Source organism: Rhipicephalus microplus, chromosome 7 (assembly GCF_043290135.1).
Source record: "Rhipicephalus microplus isolate Deutch F79 chromosome 7, USDA_Rmic, whole genome shotgun sequence".
NCBI classification, from domain to species: domain Eukaryota; kingdom Metazoa; phylum Arthropoda; class Arachnida; order Ixodida; family Ixodidae; genus Rhipicephalus; species Rhipicephalus microplus.
In genome coordinates this window covers 6,599,570-6,620,834 of record NC_134706.1, presented here as the reverse complement: position 1 = coordinate 6,620,834, position 21,265 = coordinate 6,599,570, and the positions used below count along the sequence as shown (strand labels likewise).

At 43.8% G+C, this 21,265-nt stretch overlaps 1 protein-coding gene across 4 annotated transcripts in view; it reads left to right on the top strand.

Annotated features, from left to right (window-relative positions):
* The window catches only part of raptor (regulatory associated protein of MTOR complex 1), a 51,318-nt gene that overhangs the window by 1,404 nt on the left and 28,649 nt on the right, over positions 1 to 21,265 (top strand). For all 4 annotated transcript variants that reach the window (XM_075868527.1, XM_075868526.1, XM_075868525.1 and 1 more), the window contains exons 2-16: positions 477 to 579; positions 3,523 to 3,683; positions 7,069 to 7,149; positions 7,950 to 8,177; positions 9,364 to 9,861; positions 10,555 to 10,701; positions 10,931 to 11,041; positions 11,131 to 11,205; positions 11,264 to 11,329; positions 12,185 to 12,376; positions 12,505 to 12,648; positions 14,815 to 14,953; positions 16,229 to 16,300; positions 16,603 to 16,871; positions 20,472 to 20,563. In XM_075868527.1, the coding sequence (XP_075724642.1) occupies positions 477 to 579; positions 3,523 to 3,683; positions 7,069 to 7,149; positions 7,950 to 8,177; positions 9,364 to 9,861; positions 10,555 to 10,701; positions 10,931 to 11,041; positions 11,131 to 11,205; positions 11,264 to 11,329; positions 12,185 to 12,376; positions 12,505 to 12,648; positions 14,815 to 14,953; positions 16,229 to 16,300; positions 16,603 to 16,871; positions 20,472 to 20,563 (2,378 nt within the window). The remainder of the gene's footprint in view (positions 1 to 476; positions 580 to 3,522; positions 3,684 to 7,068; positions 7,150 to 7,949; positions 8,178 to 9,363; positions 9,862 to 10,554; positions 10,702 to 10,930; positions 11,042 to 11,130; positions 11,206 to 11,263; positions 11,330 to 12,184; positions 12,377 to 12,504; positions 12,649 to 14,814; positions 14,954 to 16,228; positions 16,301 to 16,602; positions 16,872 to 20,471; positions 20,564 to 21,265) is intronic.

The following is a 21,265-nucleotide window of genomic DNA, read 5'->3' as shown; positions in this document are numbered from 1 at the left end:
TCTTGAGGCAGAGAGCGCTTAAACGAAGGGGGGGGGGGGTGAAGAAATCACTCGCTCGGATAGCAGGGGAACTGCTATCAAGTGAAAATATCACTGGGTATGACCACAATGCTTACAGAAGTAACGACAGTGTTCGTGAAAAATATAACCACTAACTGAGAAGTAAATGCCTCGTATTCAACAGAAACGTGATGTTTAAAAGCCTGTAATAGTGCATTTATCAAAATATCGAGTACCTGTAAAAATTGAAGTCATGCACAGAGATACAGGAGAAGAAAATACGATTTGAAGGCATCATGCTTGAAGCAAGTTGAACCATCTTTGGAATACGGCCACTCAGCTGTCAGAAAGATCAGTTCACATTCTGCATCCGCATGTGAGCTCCTAAATTTACACTTCTTTTTTTCATTAGGGATGCTTATTAGTCTTATTTTGTCATCCTCATGGATTGTGTTATTGGGAATCTTTGGCTCCAGATGAAGACTGTCAGTGTGGCGCTTGTGATGTGCCTCAACATTGGTGTGGACCCGCCGGATGTGGTCAAGACGCAGCCATGCGCACGCCTAGAGTGCTGGCTCGGTGAGTTCATTTTTGGTTGATACAGACATACAGAGAAGGCAGAGAAAAGGATCGGGCCGACACTTGCACATAGCACTTCATGAACGTATGCAGCACAGTGATGCTTATAAGGAGTGAGCGTTGTATAGCTTGCCAATCATAATTGTTCTCAAGCTGCTTGAAATGACCAGGACTTGAGTAAGAAAACACACAGCACAAGACGAGTATAGTATTTTATTTTGAACATCGCACAATGTAAAACTAATCTCGCTGAGTTTTGTGCATGTGAAGAAACAACAACAAAAATGAAAAAGCAGTTGTCACGTAAAAAATAACTTGAACGAAGGTCAAAACACGACGTAACATTGCTTGATGAAAACAGAATGTTGTTTTCTCAACAAATGAACATGTAATAAAACCACATGACAATTAAAAACATGGCACAATGCATAACAATAATTAATGGAAGTAAAGGTAAAGGTAACAGAATTAAAAGCATCTAAATAAAACAGTTAATCCCCTTGTGGAAAAGTGGCATTCACCCACATTTTTGCATGAAAGACCAACCAACAAAAAAGCAACAAAAAAAGGGAACAAGTGCTTGTACAGGGCATTCTCCAAGAAAGCAACTTCTGGCAACAACAAAAGGCACACCATGCTGATATGCTTGTCATCAGTTTTTATGGTGTAATAAGCTCTGACAAGTGTGTCTTCTTGCTTGTGTCCTGGTCATTTAGAGCAGTTTGAGAATGCCTTGCAGCAGTTAACTAATTAACCCACCGGAATGTTCTACATAATGTAAAGGTTCTCGTGCACACTATGAGTATGCCAAGGAAACTTCGCCAAGGAAGCTCCCTTGAAAAGGCAGTTTCGCCCAGTTAAATAATGAGTGCAAACAAACTGTATAAAAAGTTTAGTGTCACATGATCCAAGGCCGACTTCAAAAGAGAGATCAGTTTGTAGGATGTGAGTGGAGGTTGAGAAATTAGTTTGAGGCATATTCGAATAGTGGTAAATTCTATCAAAGAAAGCAGAATGTGAGATTTTACAGATTGATAATGGTGGTGCGATTACCGCTGTATTTTTCATAGTAGTGATACCAATGGTTCTGTTACAGTTAAACAAGGGGAAACGAATTCTTCTGAACAACTTCAAATGTTGTACCCGACTGTAGTTGACCTGGAAGTTATGCCTGACTATAGTCAACCTTAACAAAGGTTGACTACAGTTGGTTGATTGATTGATTGATTTGCGGGGTTTAACGTCCCAAAACCACCATTTGATTATGAGAGACGCCGTAGTGGAGGGCTCCGGAAATTTTGACCACCTGGGGTTCTTTAACGTGCACCCAAATCTGAGTACACGGGCCTACAACATTTCCGCCTCCATCGGAAATGCAGCTGCCGCAGCCGGGAATCGAACCCGCGACCTGCGGGTCAGCAGCCGAGTACCTTAGCCACTAGATGACTACAGTTGGGTATAACTTAAAAAAAAGGCCAGAGAGGCTCTGCCTAGATGATTGAATCGCGACCATTGATTGCATTTGTGGCTAAAGAAATAGTTTAACTTGTGACCCACATGGCAGAGTCGGCAGCCATTTGGCTCATGACACTAGTCTAGCATAGGTGCCCATTTGTGCAGCCTCGTGCACACCTGCCTTTGAGGTGAGAAGAAAAAAACAACAACTTGGAAGATGCTTGAGCTTTACCATCAAGAGTAGGAAAATATAACATAATCATGTCCAATTCGCATCACCTTTTTCAATCACTTCACTTCTCAGTAGACACCTTGACCGTGCTGCAGGGAAAGGAATATGTGTGCGCGTAACACTGGCCATTTGAAACTATCCTAGAATGCCTATGGCAAGTACAGTTGCGAAGTGCCCGCTTCTCCACAATTCTTTTCTTTGCGATTTGGTGAAGTACACACTATGCATCTGTAAGGCACACATGAATTTATAGATGCTTTTGTTCATAATGATAGTTAATTAAGGTTTAGTGTTCTTAAGAGGTGAGCCTTTAAACAAACTTACTCACAATTCGCTTGTTTTGATGTCTGGTGCGATTCTCTGCTTTTGCCTGGAAATATGTGTGACATGTGTCACTGAAGAAATAATTCGTGAGCCGAACCACAGAGTCAGCAGGTATGCGGCTCATGGCGCCAGTCTAGAACTACCGATTCAAGAGTTGTTTTACCTCATCACATACCTATTTATTCATCCTGAAATATCGTTAGGTAGTATATTTCACCATGCCCTTGTCAACAACAATAATACCAGATTTTAAGGGCAAAATAACTTTCTTTGACCCAAAATAAGATCAAACTATGCCAGATTTACAGCTCATTTCTATGGTATTCATCTTTGGAATCACATATTTTTTCATACTAAATCATCTCTTGTCACTGCAATCATTTAAACACAATAGGAAAAATGTATTGTGAGAGGAACGTTTTCTTCATTTGTAATAAATTTATTTTCATCATCACTTCACAGTTCTGTATTGGTATATTTAAATAATGCTGCTATGGTAAATAAATTTTTTTTAGTATAGATCTTTCTGTTTTTATTGTTTTTTTTTCTCATTTCTTTGCTCTTTTTGCTGCTGTTACTTTTTATGTATGCCACTAATTATAGGAGGTCCCCCTGACACTCGTACTTAGAGACCTCCTAATTCTGTTTGTATAATGTAACTCGTTTTTTGTACATGCACTAATAATGAATAAACTTGAACTAAACTTGAACTAAACTTCTTAAGAGGCTCCTCATACTATGAGAAATTTGCATGGTGTTTTTAATTTCCAAAATAGTTTAAGGCACTGGCATTGTAAATCTCTGCAGGAGGTCTGTGCTTGTCATGCTGAAGGTCTGGTTTCTATCGTCACTCCAACTGAAGATCTTTATTGTATGTTTGCGTCTACCTAGAATTCTCGCTCACGTACTGTGCCACGTACTGTGCCTCGCAGACCCACTCCAGTCACCTCCACAAAAAGCACTGGAGAGCATCGGAGCTGCCTTACAGAAGCAGTATGAGCGATGGCAGTCACGGGCCCGCTACAAGCTCAGCCTAGACCCTACTGTGGAGGAAGTCAAGAAGCTGTGCTCCTCACTCAGGCGCAACTCCAAGGCAAGTAATAGAATGCCCTGCATCTGGAGTGGTACCACTATGTGTGCAACCAAGGCTCTTTGTTCTTTTTTGTACTGTGCTTAAAGGGGTGGGTACATGGACAAAATTAAGTTGTTGTTTTGCATCAAATGAAAGGCCAAGTCCTCATGAGCATATAAAATATCCTGGTAAGCGTGAGTACACTTTGGAAAGGTGACTACAGTATGTTTTTAAAAGCCAGTAACGTCACAACATGGTATGACCTTTTTACCCCGCTCGTGCAAGATGTCTTGACGTTTCCATGACAACTACATCCTGCTCCATTTGTGATGTACAAGTGGCCATTTTGAATTTTTTGGTACTTGGCGTTGTCACAATTAGCTGTACTGGTGTGTGAAGTCACCAGAATTATCACTGCAGCCTGACTTTGCGATAACGTCGATGTCAGTCAGTGTGTCAACAAAAATTGGCTTCATTCATTCATTCACAAAACTTTATTTGTGTCCTGAAGCCCGGTCTTTTCAGACCGAGGCGGGCCGCATCCACGTCGGTACCGTCAAGCCGAGCCTTGTGGCGTCATCGTGGACCTTCTGGACTGCCCGTAGTTGGCCTTGATAAGACGCGCTTCGCTCCATTGTCTGCCAGTAAAGCCATTGTTCTTCAGAATTAGCGAGAGTCGCGGGACAGCCCGCCAGCATGTGTCTGATCCATATGATGCCATCGCACGCGTCACACTAGTCTTGAATTTCACTGTCAGGGAGAATTTTATGTAGAAAATGCGGAGTGGGGTAAGTTCCCGTTTGCAGTAAACCTAGCGTGACTGCCTGAGCCCTGTTCAATTTTGCGTGTGGCATTGGGAATCGCCTATGCCCCAAGTAATAATATTTTGTGATGTCGTTGTAAGTGATGAAATTATCCTTATAGCCCCCGGAATGGTAGTGGGTGTCGGATCAGGTCTGACCGGCATGGCAAGCGAGTCCTCGTGCCAGGTCATTCGTCACCTTATTGAGGTTGACCCGAGTTTCGTCCACTTGTCTCATATGCGCAGGAAACCATCGAATTTCAGTATCGATAGGATTGACTTTGTTCATAAGTTTAACCACAGTCCCAGAGGCATAGTCCTTGTCGAAGCTCGTAATTGCTGCTTTGGAGTCGCTATAGACGTATGAACGTTTTCTGTTCCTGATAGCTAAAGCAATCGCGGCTTGTTCAGCAACCATGAAATCCTTAGTGAGTATAGTCAGGGCATCCCGTACCTCTCCCTGGCTGTCGACCACCACAGCCGTGTAGGCCTCTTGGCCTTTCACCCAGGCTGCGTCCGCGACGGCCACCTGTTGTCCTACCTGTTCGATTTCTTTCAATAAAGTTTTCGCTCTCACTCTTCGCCTGCTAACATTGTGTTCCGGATGCATTTTTCAACGTCAAATTTTTAGCATTTACTGAGCTTCACATTTGCGCAGAGCTGTCTCTGTATGCAGGAGTATGGCAGAGTTAACTCGCCTTAAAAAAAATGGTGTCAGTAGCCCTTTAAAGGGACAGTAAGGCGTAGCTCAAAATCAGTTCGAACTGATGGAAGTATTCTCTAAAGCTATGTTCTAAATAATTTTGCAAAGTCTATAAAGTAGGGAAAAAAATTCATAGCACAGCCATGGAGTGACTGATGATGAGAGGGGCGAAGCATCTGTCTGTCTGTCTGTCTGTCTGTCTGTCTGCAGTTTGTCTGTCTGTCTGTCCTCTTTAATCTAGCCTCTTTAGTCATCAACTATATGAAAACCACTAACACCATCTAGTGATATTATTTCCAAGGACATATACACACAACACCATCTAGTGAGCAATTCATAAACTAGAGGTGGCTACATACATACTATAGAAGATGGAACAACCAACACCCCAAGGAGCTTCGCCAGTAGAAGACTAGCTACCCCTGCGCAGTGGTTTAAAGGGACCCTGAAACGGTATTGACGATTTTTCAAAAACACATTTGGCTGGTAGACCAAGTCCTAAGGGTAATTTAGAGATCGATTTGAGGTTTCTGGGTAAACTGTGTAATTTATTACAACACTTTAAAGCTGGAAATCGCTCCAGTTCCCAGCGACTTGGCCAAACGTGTTTTCAACCGCCCATACATCAAGCGACACGCTCTGCCCGACTGACGTCATTGTTTCCAGCTGATCTGATTGGCTGTGGAACGCGCAGCACAGACTTCCGGTATCGGATCGCCGGAGGGATTTACGTAGGCGCCGTGAAGGCGGAGCTTAGCCCCGAGTGCTTGAAGGGAGAGTTGAGAGCAGTTGAGGGTGGAAGGCGGAGCGGAGGAGAAGGGTACTTTTTTTTTACTCATAGCTCCGTTAATAATGGGTGTTTCGATTGAACTCTGGTGCCAATGATTTGCTCCAGTAGTGGTCTAAACAAAAACAGATTGGGAAAAAACTGTTTCAGAAACCCTTTAAGATGCAAGTGGATGTGTCATGAAAATATTTCAACTATAAATATTTTTGGTACGAAAAAAAGAAAGCCTTCACTGCTACTGTTCACTAGTGATGCATGGCACAGGACAGTGAGGACCAGTTTGGCTCCTTAGCAGCACCTCTGAGGTAATGCAGCGTCTCAGAATAGTGAATAATCTCAGAGACAGCGTGGTTTAACTTGAGTAGTAGTGCATCTTCTAAACATCAGGTGTGAATATTGCCTCCATGGGCCCCCTATACAGCTGCTAGTAAACAAAGTCGCTCCGAAGGCTGTGCCAAGCTTGCCACAGTGAAATTTCGCTTTAGCTGACCTCTACTTTTCAGAGGATTGATAAAATAGACTAATAACCATACTAAGAATAAATATTACATGAAAATAATAATGTACATTTAATACTGAAAGCAAATGTGAAACATTAATCTTGGGATATGTGCAGCATTGAATTATAGCGTCTGAAAGCAAAAAAATACGTATCATAGATAAAGAATGCAGAGCACGGAGCTTCTGCGCTTCCATAAGCTATGGATCTGTACCAGCTAGCTCGAAGATCGGTGCTTGCAGTGCTTTGTTATATTTGTGACTGGGTGTTTGATGTTATGTGTAATTATTTTTATAAGTGTGTTTTCCTGTAAATATCATGGTGTGCAGAATATCCCAGTTCGGACATGTTCATGTGCAATTATCTTTACTTGTTTGAACTTGTGCTCAACTTCTTGTGACTTACGGGTTCAATAGTACAGTATTTGCACATCTTGTCTTTGACTATATAGCTTTTTATGCCCTTCATATTATTGCTTCTGCATTGAAAATTTATTGCTAAGTGATGAGGTAGCTGGTGGCACCGTAAAGGCACAATATCTTTAATATTGATCTTTTAAAAAGAAAAAGATATAGTAAAGTCTTTTATGTTTGAGCATGTTGTCTCATCTTTCAGGAGGACCGCGTCCTCTTCCATTACAATGGTCACGGCGTGCCCAAGCCGACCATCAATGGCGAAATCTGGGTCTTCAACAGGGTGAGCCTTCATTCGCAGCCGTGTTTGGATGGAAAGCAGCACGTTGAGCTAGTCGGTTGACATTTGTCGTGAAAGAAGGCAAGGCGCTCAACACGGTAGCACGAGAACTGGACAACAGTCTCTTTTGTGCGGTTCTCTTGTGTCGATGTCAGCCTGCATATTTTCTCTTGTGAGAAAACACACCGGTGGAATGAGCTTGCTTTCTTCAACATGAAACTGAATATGACCTACAAGCCACCCGAATATTAAACATGCTCAGATTTTGTTGCATTCATTGTTTACGCTCAGTGATGGCAAAAGAGGGTCTAACTAGTGCTCATTATCGCTTTGCGTTACTTAAAGGATAGCTTACAGCATGCCCGATTCTCTATTATTCTGCATTGTGCTACATTATTGCAAGTGCTTATTAATTAGCATTTGAAAGGGTCATGCAAAACAATGATGGCATTGTATGTTAAATGTCACATGAAAGGTGTAGTAGGGTGTTTTTCTATTCTTAGGATATTTTAAATAAGCACACATATTGTGCATACGGTTGATTAAGTTCTTGACCTCTAAACAAAATAACGTCCTCATATTTTGTGTGTTTGGCGTTTCACTGCGCCCTGAGAGATTGCTTGTATTCAAATTGACAACTTTACTACGGTGAAGTGGACCTAATGCAGAATATTGGTACAGCCTCTTGGCTGCTTGTTTGTTGCTTAGCGACCAGATGATGTACATAGTTGCATTCATCATAATGCCGGCACGCGGTGCTGTTGAGCTCTTGTCTTACCAGCTTGTCCTGCCATTTCTTGCAGACGTACACGCAGTACATCCCACTCTCCATGTATGACCTGCAACAGTGGATGGGGGCACCGTCCATCTATGTCTACGACTGCTCCTCCGCTGGTCTCATCCTCGAGTCATTTAATAAGTTTGCCATCCAGCACGAGCGGGAGTTCGAGATCTCGCTGGGAAGCGTCAAGGGTCAGACACCGCCCTGCTACCGAAGCTGCATCCAGCTCGCCGCTTGTCGCCAGAATCAGGTCGGCTGCCTTCTTTTCTAAATAGGCAGCTTTGATGATGAAAAAATTAAAACAGCTCTGCCTTAAGGAAGGGCAGATGAAAAAATTAAAACAGTTCTGCCTTAAGGAAGGGCAGATGGGCAGCCTTATTTGTTTCTATTTGGTTTTCTTTCTTTCCTCCTCTCTCTCCTTGCTGCTATATTTCCTGTTTTTTTTTTCTTTACTCCAATTTCTTTCCCTTCTTTCTCTCTCATTGTTTCTTGCGAGCTTCCTCTTTTTCAATTTTTATATGTGGTTTTGCTGTGTTAGGTCAAGTGACGGCAGCATATGATAGGCCTGGCCCAGAAAGTGCTCTCAACTTGATATCGTCGTCAAGGCGCTCGAATAACACGATGATGAAGACTTCTCTTTGGTGCGAGGGCGTGCTCAATATGCTACAGATGGCTTGTGGTTTTGCTTGCGCTACGCCAGGCAACAATGACGGCTTATGATCACAGGATACTACAGCATTAGACAGCCCGGCCTCCTAAAGTGCTTGCCACAGCATGCAACAATTCTCGTCTCTATGCACCATTTTTCATCATGAATGCATTGCAACTCGCCCAACTTTGTTCTCGTTCAGTTTATGCTGAAATCCTCAGTTTTGTTTCAGTGCCAACTCATAGGCATAAGAGTCCCCAGTATGCCAACATTGAAATGGGTTGGTAGGAAAGAGCTCGTGTTGTACCCTGTTTACAAGAGACACTTATATAAAAGACAAGGATTGCTGCCCAGTGCATGTCTTTTATAAAGGGGTTCAACTGTATTCAATATATTTGACAAAAATGTGCTTAGCTCACTTGCGGAAGGATCGCTTCATTTTTTTTTCATTCATTATCTAGCTTTGTTTGTTGATCAGTTGCTTTTCTTGATATTTTTTGTTGAAAAGTCCTTTTGTGGCAATTCACGCAATTTTCAACGACTTAGGGGGGAACCTAACTCTTTCCATGTGTGTTTGTTCATGTGTTAAGTGTACATGAGTGCACACACAAAATGTCAAAATTTTGGTGTGGTTTAAACCCCCCCTCCATATCCCTCGTCTGGCTACACCAGTGAATGTTGTGTGGTTGATTTTTCTTCTCTTGTGTCCGTGTTTGTACTCTTGCTTTCTGTTAAATCCATGACAACTAGCTTAAGGTTTTCTCATCTGTACATCACATATTTGCAGGTGTTACCAATGAACCCAGAGTTGCCGGCGGACCTGTTTACCTCCTGCCTGACCACGCCCGTGCAGATGGCCCTCAGGTGGTTTGTGCTGCAGAAGGCGAGCCGGCTAGTGCCGGGCGTGACGCTCGACCTCCTGGAGCGAGTGCCGGGCCAGCTGCATGACCGGCGCACCATGCTGGGCGAGCTCAACTGGATCTTCACTGCCATCACGGACACCATCGCATGGAACGTGTTGCCCAAGACGCTGTTCCAACGCCTCTTCCGCCAGGACCTGCTCGTGGCCAGCCTGTTCCGCAACTTCCTGCTGGCGGAGCGGGTGATGCGTGCCTACGACTGCCAGCCCGTGTCGCAGCCCGCACTGCCGCCGACCTTCCAGCACCCCATGTGGCAAGCCTGGGATCTGGCGCTGGACCTGTGCCTAGCGCAGCTGGCACGAGTCCAGCAAGGGCACCCGTTCCAGCACTCGCCGTTCTTTGCTCAGCAACTGACGGCGTTTCAGGTAGGGCTCCTTTTTTTACTTATCACAGATCATACTTTTTTTCCCATAACAATAAATGTTCCTTGATGTTCTTTTATGTATCTTCATTGATTTAATACATTTGTGTGTGTACAGTAAACAGAAACCTGTATAAGCAATCCATTCCTCTGCTTACTAAATTTAGTTTGTCTGATTCTGATAGGAGGCCATTTCACATTTATTAATTTTGGGCCTCCTGAAAATTTTGTACCCTTGTATGTGCATTGTATTTTGCTATCCAGTTAATGATTTAGAACTTGAACTCTCTTTCATCCTTCCTCTCCCCTGTTTTTTAATGTAAAGTAGCATGCTACTGGCAAATCTCGATTTAATGAATGCCGGATATAACGAATTTACAGGTTATATCGAAGGTGATGAAGAATAAGCTTGCCATAGATGCACAGTGTGTTTGGAATAATATACACTTATAACAAAGTTTCATATGTAAGGAATGCACTTTCGGGTAAGACACGGCTTTGTTGTAATGAGGTTTTGGTGTAGGCCTTTCCTTTTGATTAATCTTCCACTCTTTTCCCTGTCCTCTTTTTGTCTCTCCCACAGTGCTTGAAAAAGTGTGGTCATGTTGCATGTCTAGAATTTTATTATTTCCTGAGGGAAGAAAGAAAAATTAGAAGAAGGAGAGAAGAGCTGATCGAAGGCTGTCCTTGCGTGCAGGTGTGGCTGACCTTTGGTTCGGAGCAGTCGGCTCCACCCGAACAGTTGCCCATCGTTCTACAGGTGCTGCTCAGCCAGATTCACAGGGTCCGGGCGCTCGACCTGCTAGGCAGGTTTCTCGACCTGGGACCCTGGGCCGTCAATCTGGTTAGTTGTTGGCAATAGTCTTGCATGACATGGTGTTTCTATCTAATGTACTTTTATAATGAATTTTTGATGTACGAAAGCCACTTGCATGTTGGAGATGACTTCATTATAATGAGGTTTTCCTGTAAATGGTGATCACTCAGACTAAAGGCATTACGGCTGTTGGACAACCCTGATGGGCAGCCCTTTATGCGCTGAGACGGAGATCTAGAATGAACTTGTCTTGCAGGCCCTCTCTGTGGGAATCTTTCCGTACATCTTGAAGCTGCTTCAGAGCTGTGCCCGAGACCTTCGTCCACTCCTCGTTTCCATCTGGGCCAAGATACTGGCTGTCGACCAGGTGAGGTCACTTACGAAGCTTTCTTGGAAGCTTCCCGAAAGTCGTGACTCGCCACGCAGCTAACCTCTTTTTGCACTGATGCCTGCAAGTCGTGTCAAGTGGACCTTGTACGAGACAATGGCCATCGCTACTTTCTGAGCGTCCTGTCGGACTTGTCCATGCCCGTAAGTTTTAGTTGCAATAGCTGGTTGGAAGGAGATGACGTTTCCATATTTTACACAGCCGGAACATCGAACCATGGCCGCCTTTGTGATGTCATGCATCGTGGCCAACTACCCTAGTGGTCAGGTATGGTCGCTCTTCTCATACTCTGCTATGGTTGAATGTGAATACACATTAATGAACATGGTTATAAATAATCATTATATATACTTAAATACATAAATATTAAATGTTTCTGAATGATGTTAGTATTTTCACGTGCAATTTCTTATTGGTGTCACAGTTTAAATGGATTGAGAATGAAAATAGTCTTTGCTTAGTTTGCTTACGTTAACGAAATGGGAACTGTACGAACTTCATGGGAAGGTTGACAATGAAAACATACGTGCTATCTTATGCACAGGAAACCATCCATATATTGTTATGTGAAGGCACACGGGGAACTAGCCGTTTGAAGATATATTTACACAGCGCCAATGCGCAAGCCAAGATGGAGAACAAGAACTGTGCCCTACACCAAAATCACGTTATCCTCCTCGGCGCCTATCTAACCGCTTTAGTGGGACACTGTCTCATAACAATATAATTACTTTGAAAAAATATGCGTGGCATAAAACAGTGTAAGAAAACAAAACAAACTTTGTCCCAACACTGAGAGTAAGCATTTGGACATGCACAGTTGTCTGAAAACCTAACTCATATGCTCTGCCATGTAGACTTGAGTGGTCTGACTGATGCCACCCTGGGCGCTGTTCTCGATATATTATGTCTGTATGCTTGAATAGTATGCCAATATACACTGGTAACATTTTGGTAACAGAACCGAAAGCTATGTGGCACTGGCATCAATCAAACCGTTTAAGGCCATGCCCTAGAATGTTGCTCTTCCTGACAACTCTACCAAGCAGCTCTGTTGCTAAAATGCAAAAGTGAAAGTTCCTTTGTAAACTTGTCTGGACTTTGCCGTGTTGTGCCTTGCAGGAAGCAGCCCTGAAAGGCAACGTCATTGCCCTCTGCACGGAGCAGCTGACTGACAGCCACCCTCGACTTCGTCAGTGGCTTGCCATCTGTCTTGGCCGAACTTGGAACGGCTATACAGCTGCCCGTTGGTGCGGCATTCGAGACAGTGCTCACGAGAAACTGAGCACTCTGCTGGCAGACCCCGTGCCGGAGGCAAGTGGGTTATAATCGCTGGCACAAGAGAAGCCGCGAAACATCTGCGGTGGTCATGTTTGTGCTGCCCTGGTTAACCTGCATTCATTGATTTGGCGTGCATGTTTTGGCACACCCGCCCTTGGCAGGTGCGAGCTGCAGCGGTGTTTGCACTCGGCACCATCCTCAACTGCCCCGCCAAGCGCACAGACCATGCCGACACCATCGACCACAACATCGGCATGACCCTTATTTCGTCGGTGGCCAACGATGGTAGCCCGATGGTTCGCAAGGTAATGTTTTGAGTTCACCATCCCAGTCATGGCGCGAGCTACTGGAACACTGCATGACACTTTGTTGAACTATGGTAGGCTCATGTCGGTGCGTTGTGGTAGATTTCACAGCTCTCAGAAATAAACACGATTCATTTTTCTTCAACTGAGAGAAAGGACTTGCACGTAGGGCCCATTTGTCACAACAAACATAGTCTTGTAAATGTAATCTGGATGTCAGCACTCGTGAGACTAGACTTTATAAGAAATTGGAATATCATAGACAGTCCAACACAGTTAAACCTGCTAATAACAAACCTCCATATAACGAATTCCTCAATATAACGAAGTTTTTCTATTCCTCGTTGTTGCTCCATAGAAGCACATATATTTGTGACCTCTATGTAGCAAAGTAACAGTGGGCAGCAACCTTGATATAACGAATTTTCCCCACGGACAATCTAGGAATTTCGCCCCGGATTTTGTCATTGTGGTATGAGCATGCATCTTCCGCGGGTGCCCCGCCACCGCCAATGCATGAAGTGGCGGCGGCCCGCACGGCACAGCCTTGGGGACAATCAGGTGAAAGCGAGTGCTCGTCATTGCGCTAGCGGGCAGGTGGGCCACGAGCCGGTGTTGCCGCCGTTTTTGCCACTGCGAGCGCATGCGTGGATGTGCCCCCTCCCCCCCACTTTCCAAACCAAAAACAAAAAATAAAACTACTTTTGAATTGGCAGTGCCATACTTTTTAGTTAGTGTCACATATGGGGGGGGGGGGGGCGTCGCTGCATGTGGAGGGCGCTTTACCGAATAGCTTTCCGCGGTATCCGTGTCGTTCACTTTTCGTTTTCGATGCTATGTGAGCATGCATGGTTTCACTGCAGGTGCACGGTGTGGCCCCCAAGGACAAACGAAGATTTTATCACTAAATAAGTGTTTTGTTTAGCTCTCTCTTGCCTTTTAGGCTCTGCTATAGTCGCAAATGTATTGACTCAGAAAAACGCTGGTTCCAACATGGAGAGGATAGATGCAGCGGAGGTGGGGCTTAATTTATGCTGTTTTATACCTGAAATTTGGTCAGGAAGTCTGAAAAATTAGACGATGAAGATTTACAGCATCCAGAACTTCAGAAGTTCTTATATATTGATGTCTACGTGGCAGATTCGGAACTCTGGACTTTTAAGAGAGAACATACGCTTGTCCGCCAAATCAACTAGGATTCCACAGTAGTTAAAAAAGGAGACTGAGAAAATAGCATCTTTGGCTTTCATGTGTAAAGTGTTGCCGGCAACACTTTGGTTGCATCAAATCATCATGCACATAAATTCAATTCGGCCTCTGTATTTCCTCATTCTTGATAAGACAACTATGAAACACCAGCCTGCCAACGCTTTATCAACCTATGAAGCACTTTCATGTTGCTGCTATACCATAAGAATGCCCTCTCTAGTATGTTTACTGCAAGTTTGCTTCGAAGTATTTGAAAAATATTCTAGAACCATTAGAAAAATATGTGATTCGATTTGCACTCACACTTCAATATTTAGATTCGCTTTGCATGCAAAATATTGCCATTTGCACAGCTCTGCTCATTAGACATGCTGTATATTGCCGATTATAACTTGACGCTTCTTTCATAAAATGGCCTTCCAAAATTTGGCGGTCGACCTTTAATCGGAGTCTACCTATACGCGGAATCGTAAAGTCGACTTTTCTGAGGGGTCCAAAGAATGGTCTTCGTCCTCGGATTCACTACTATTCGACGCATTGATAACATCAGCCGCAGAGGCAACGGAGTCGCGGAAACTGTCATCTCCCAATGCGCGTGTGCTGCTTCCGGAGCCATACATTTTTACGATCTGTCGCCCCAAGTTTGAGGGGAGTCGCTGCCTGGTGGCCACTGGCTGAAGCACGCCTAGTGTGTATTGCTGCCTGCGTCGTCTGCTAGCCACGTAGGCTAGTTTGTGTGCGTGCGTCGTGCTCGTCCTCATAGAAGGGCGGTTTGTCCCTCTCTGTTAGCGCAAGAGTAACTGCTTGTACGTTTGCCTAGCACTGTGCCACTATACCGGTACCTGATATTTTTATAATTGGCGACCTCTAGTTTAGCTACGAAGCTACTATGGCTGTGCCGCAATGTTCTAAAGAGCTTTATGCTCGCTCACATTTTGCCTATGTGCACCTACGCAGGAGCTGGTGGTGGCATTGCAGTGGCTTCTCTTCGTGTTCGAGACCCAGTTTGTGGCTGTGGCATACCAGTACCTGGAAGAGGAGACCTCTAAGGAAGCTGTTCAGGTCGCTGGCAACCTGCTCAGTCCTGCCAGTGCAGGTACGGCCTGGGCTATGACAGCCCTGCCTGAATGGCATCTTGTTTTCTCCTGTGAAGTGCGCCTGATGTGTAAGCAGTGTGTGTGTTTTTCGGTGTTACCTGGTGTTAAAAGTACACTCAAGTGAAACAGTTTAGATTAATAAATTATACTCTGAGAACTCCAATCAATTTTACCACCGTAGCTTTATTGATAGAAAAGAGTATAAAGGTCAAAGCTTCATTTTTAAATCTTGGTCCGAAATATCCGCGCGTGACTTCATGGGTTTCCATGTGAATTAATCTTTTGTATTTTGGCAACATTGACTCAATTTAGTATGCAAAGCGTGTGACCCCCGTCGGACGACAAAGTGCTTCATGTTTACTCATTAGCAATTACGAAGGACCTAGTGGGTGCCGTCAAAATTTATGACATCACGGCATTGGGTGCAGGAATATTAATGTGGTGTTGCCACCTGCGCTTTCTTTTTGTGCGTTTTATTACTTACCTAGCCTCTTCTCGCACCAAGCATGGTGATTTTGGAATTGTTAAGGAGAAATGTACAGATTTGAGAAAATTGTTTTTTCTCCTCATGTGCGTTTAAGTGTTCCTAGTGTGTACTGGTGTCAATTTTTTCTGGTGTGCACTTGATGTAAGCATTCCTGGTGTGACGTAAAAGTTTGTGAAATAACCACACTGCACGTTCTGCTTTACTCTAATATAACTGTTGCACTCTTTGAATATTATTCTTGTCACTCATCTATGATTGCCTATCAGGCATACCTTTAGTTGTGTCAATGCCATAAGCCCAATTCTTTCAGTCTACAAATGACGCGCTTGCCATTAGCGTGACAGCATTTTTTATAGAGAGGTGGCGAGCACAGTTTTCACGACTAGAGATGCCAGTAAGTTGGATGACATTTAGAGTAGCGTAACAGTAAGGCACTTCAATAGTATGACTGTTCTTGTATTATATGATGTGCATTTAATATGATGTGATGTTAGCCCTTGTCAGACTATCGAAACCACCATTTCGTGCTGAGTGTTGACAGATCAAAAGCCAGAATGTAACTTGCAAACACTTTCAAAAGCATGCAACGCAAGACACTCACTTTCCGTTTTATTTCCTTTACATATAATTTTACGCAGTTTCTTTTATAAAGACCACTGGCTTTCATATTCTCATAGCACCTGTACATACAGACCATTGGGTGCAATCATCAAAAGCTATGGGCACCTGAGGCGGTGTCTTGTCTGAGTTGTTGCAGCCAGCTTTCATGACCGCTGCTTCTTTTCAGAAACCACACCACTTGGCATGAGAAAGGTGGCTTCGCGAGACCGGCTCAAGCTTCTGCCCATCACAGGGAACCGTAAGTGATCTCTGTGTGTCACTCTCTGATTCGCATACTTTCCAACTTCATACTGGAATGTGGGAAAACCTAGTAAGATGGCCAATTCCTACAACTTCTTTGTGATTGTTGAGTTGGAAATGTCAAGTTCACAATTTTTTTTTTCATGTGCAGTTCACTCCCTGTATTCCGGTACATGCATAGCATTTTGCGTATAGCGTTTTACCGGACAGACCAAAAACCTCGAGTGTTCACTTCGGAAAAAGCACTCAAGCCTGCCCCAGTGCGCAGTGCTACTTCAAATGATAATTTGTTGCTTTCAGTTCTGTCCGGTGCCCCCGTGGTCGAGGGTCTGCCTGAGCCACCACCCGTGCTGCTGGCCCAGCAGCAGCAGCAGCAGCAACCAGCACCCTCCCAGGAGAAGATGCGGCGGGTGTCTTCGAGCACGTCCATCTGCAGCCTGGGCAGCATCCTGGGAGGCTACGGCAGCGTCTACAGCCAGGTGTGGCGTGCACTGGTCACCCTGGGCAATGACCCGCACCCTGAGGTGGCCGCCATGGCCAGCACACTGATCAAGGCCTATCGTGACAAGGTCAGTCCAGGCAGCTAGGCGTTGATACTTTAAAATGACACTAAGCACGCTGTGTGCAGGTTTATTTTCATTATATTTATTTTTTTGTTATGTTAGACCGTTGGAACTTTTTTCCTGAAGTTCAAGTGTGTCAAATAGTAAAATTCTGGTGTGAACTATATCAAATACGAAATGCTATTTGAACACTATTCTAATAGTGTTTACCTAACAATTTATGCCTGAGTGAAAGGCCAATACTTGAAGACAGTATTTGTACCACCTGTAGGACATTCTAAAACAAGCTGAATGACATAGTAATGCCTCAGTGCAACTAATTTCAAGCACTCAAGCTACCCATGGCAAGAACGAATGTTTCAGTGCATTACAAGATGGAATAAAATGCAACCTGTGCATTTCAGTCTCATTTCTGTAAGAGGAACTTCTTGACGTTCTCCTTAGAATAATGCACGCACTGTTACTGTTAAGCTGTGCTATGCTAAAGGATATGCTAGAGCCCCCTGCTCTGTTGCGCCGCAGTGCTTGCTGTAGGACAGTAAAGCAAGCAAAGGGCGGCCATGGCTGTGTCAGACGGCCATTCTCGTAGGTGAGCGTTTTTAGTGGCACTAACAATATTCAGCATAGGTCGACAAAAAGTGTGGCGCTCGCTCATAATCGCTCATGAAATATATTTTGCCTTTGAGACTCACTCGGACTCAGATCCAGGAAGATTTTCCTCAACGAGATTCACTTGGGCTCAGGATCACTAAAATTTTTCACAGCTCAACTTGCTCCGACTTATTCACCAAAATGTTACTCACTTGGAGGTGCTAAGATGCTGGCTCACAGATCTATATAAGTGAGTCCGATTGAGCCGACTCGTGACTCAATTAGGACACAGTTGGCTTCTAACATGGAGGCAATGCTTTTTAACAGGAATATCTCGCATAATTGGTGTTCTACTTGGTGCCTGTTGATCTTAATCCCGTACCTACAAATTATGTCATATCAGTCATTGCAATCCAGCAACATTTTTATTGAGACAGATTACTCAAGTGAGATTCTTTTATCGAGAATTCTCAGGAAAGTTTTCGGGGTTAGGAGAGGAGAGCCACAGAGGAGCCTCTGTGGCTCGCACTTCTGATAAATGTGTACTTAGCTGGGGTACGAATGCTGGTGCTTTGAAGCATTTGCGAGTCGGCATGAGCATAAACGTGAGCCTGCCCAAGGCTGACAGTAATGCTGAGGGTGGCTAAATACAACCATAGACTGGCAAGAAATGGTAGAGCTCCCTCAAGCTCGCTCGTGAAATACATCTTGTGCTTAGGGCACCCTCGGACTCAAACTCGCAGAATTTCTCATCAGGCGGACTCACTGAGACTCACCGAAATATTACTTACCCAAACTCACTCAGACTCACGCGTTGTCCGAGTCTGGGTCAGTCTGAGTGAGTTCTCACAGGAGTCACTTTGCCGACCTATGGTATTTGGATCACAAAAACATGGTTTTCTTCCAAACTAAGCATTTTCTTGACGCAAGACAAGCACTGCGAAGTTTCTTGAATGCTGCTTCGACAGTGTACATTGGCTTATTACGGGCCTTTAGTGTGCCTTCTTTAATTCATCCATGCTGTATGTGGAACATTTGTGAGTGAAATTCCATCTTGACATTAACTTTCTTGCATAAGTTCACCGTAGCACAACTGTTATTCAAATGGGTTTAAAATGTCCATTTTTTGTTCTAATCCATGCAGTTTTGATGTGCTAATTTGCTTTGTAACTCGTGACATGCTGATTTACTTTGTTACCCTTTCAGTTCTAGTAATATCTTGCTCTCCAAAAGGCACATGAAATATTTTATATTCTGGAAGCTACTCATTATACTAGATTTCTGCCATTTCTGCCTATGTGTTTCCCATGTGCGGCACTTCGTACGTGTGCTGAGGAGTTCGTCATCTTGTAGTGCATTAGCATCGACGGCATGGAAGGGCCGACTCCAAAAACTCGAGTGCACCACGATGCCGCTTTTAAAAGGGAAGTCATCGCGTGTGCAGAAACGGAAGGAAATCGGGCCGCATCGCGGTCGTTCAGAGTTCCCGAAACGTGCGTGCAGGACTGGCGAAAACAAAAGCAGAACATTGTCGACAGCAAAGCTTCACGCAAAGGCTTCAATGGACCACAGCAGGGTCGGTTTCCGCAAATTAAAGAGCTGTTCGTCGAGTATGTGCTTGAGCAGCGAGCGGCACAGCGGCCCGTGACGACAGAACTGCTCCAAGTGCGGGCTATGCAATTAGCTTTAAAAAAAGGTCTAATGCGGAGCCAGTTTAAAGTGAGCAGGTGCTGGCTAACTAACTTTATGAAGAGGAAAGGCTTTTCTTTCCGAAGGGGAACGGGCATATGCGAAAAGTTTTGCGGAGGAGTACGATGAAAAGCTTCACAGTTTTCAGAGGTTCGTCCTAAACTTGCGGCACAACAACGGCTACCTGCTTGGGCAAATCGGGAATGCCTATCAGACGCCCCTTTACTTCGACATGCCTGGCACCACAACCGTCGAGAAGAAGGGGCCAAAGCAAGTTCGCGTGCTGACATCGGTCTACGGTAAAACTACAGTGACGGCAATGCTCTGTTACACGTCAGATGGGCATAAGCTTCGCCCGTACCTTATATTTAAATGGAAGACGCTCCCGAAAGGAGTCGTTTTTTCAAGTGGTGTGATCGTGCGGGCCAGCGAGAAAAATGGGTGCGCGTTGCAATCGATGTCTTACGTTTTTTTTTGTTTTTTTCGTCGTGGAAATCGGGTGCGCGTTACAATCGAGGGTGCGGCAGAATCGAGTAAATACGGTACTCTTTTTTAAATTTCTAAATACCAGTGTTCTTGTTTAGGGCAATCCAAAAATATTTATAATTCATCTCAGTACTCCTTTAATACTGAAGTACTAAATACTGAAGTATTCGCCTATGCGAATAGTGGATTCTAGGCTTGATGCAAATTCGTAGGGAATAGTGGTTTAGTCTAATCATTTAGAATTGAATTTGAATTATATACATCACATACTATAAAAAAATGAGCATATTTCTCACGACCCAACTAACCTGCACAATACTTCTTTAAAGTTAAGACAGGGCACTTGCAAATCCCGCTCTTTCAAATTCAAAGGGAAGAAGGTGTTTCAACTTTGAATAGTCACAGGCTTAGACCCTCAGTTGAATGCAAGTGAAAACGAATAAGAAATATGTTACGTTTTAAAATTTACTATACTTAGAGTATATAAGCCGGCATAACAAGCTCTTTAACCTGATGAATTGATGTGAGGGTATTACGTTCATTCAACCTTGAAGTGAGTCTTTGTGGAAGTGCGGATTTTTTTCGTATGTGTTTATTCACGGTATAGCACTTCTACATTGCAGTGAAACCGCCTTTACAGGAGGTTTATGTGGATTATTGTGTGTCTATTCATTAATTTGGAGTAATTTAAAATGTCTAATAACAGGGGGGAAGGTATTTGAACTGAATCAAATACAAATACTGTATTATTCGTTCAAAGGGCTCAGACATTTGCACTAGGAAATGAAATATATTTATAGGAAATGTTACAATTGTAGGCCTGCATGCCTTCTTTTGCAGGCACACTCAAGCTTTGAGGCCAAGAAATGCCGGAAAACCTCTGTATGCCACTCAGAGCCGTCGTCACCTTCGGGGAAGATCAGCTATCTGTCGTAAGTTGTCACCACTCTGTGCACACCTGTTGCACATCACTGTTCCTCAACTTATTGCGCCCTCAGAAGTCAATATCGCGTGACTGGCTTCTCAACCACATGAGTCGTTGAAAAGACAGTTACAAGTACCGGGCGTATGATAAGTTGAGTAGCAGCATGCGTATTGTCACGTGTGCTTATTTGTTCATTTTTATGTGATTTGCTTTCACTCACAAAAACTGTTAATATGTAAGTTGAATGCTATAAAGAGATATGCAAGAGCCACAAAACCATGCCACGCTTGCTTCTGCATTCCAAGTGGTGTTTACATTGTAAGCAGCATGAGCTAGTGGACTTGCGATAATTCATATTCGAGTCTGCTTCTAATATCTACTCATTCAAACATCTTTGACTGGCCTGCTGTGTTATTAGTGTAAGCTGCTTAATTCAAATGAACCACTTTTTAAATTGCATTCTCACTTTTTGCCTAACCGTATTGGAAATGTTAGCTGCCTTTGTTACGTCTTGCAGAACATCTCCGTCTATACATGTATTTGAATATACAAACTTCTGACAATTGAAACGGAATTCTGTGGTCCCTTGGAGTGGGAATCATCGAGAGTCTGCTGTCATGCAAGCATAAAATTATAGAAAGAAGCCTGCACAAACAGTTGAAAAATTTTCAACACGGCGTGTCGTGGAAGGCAATGTTTTGACAAGCAG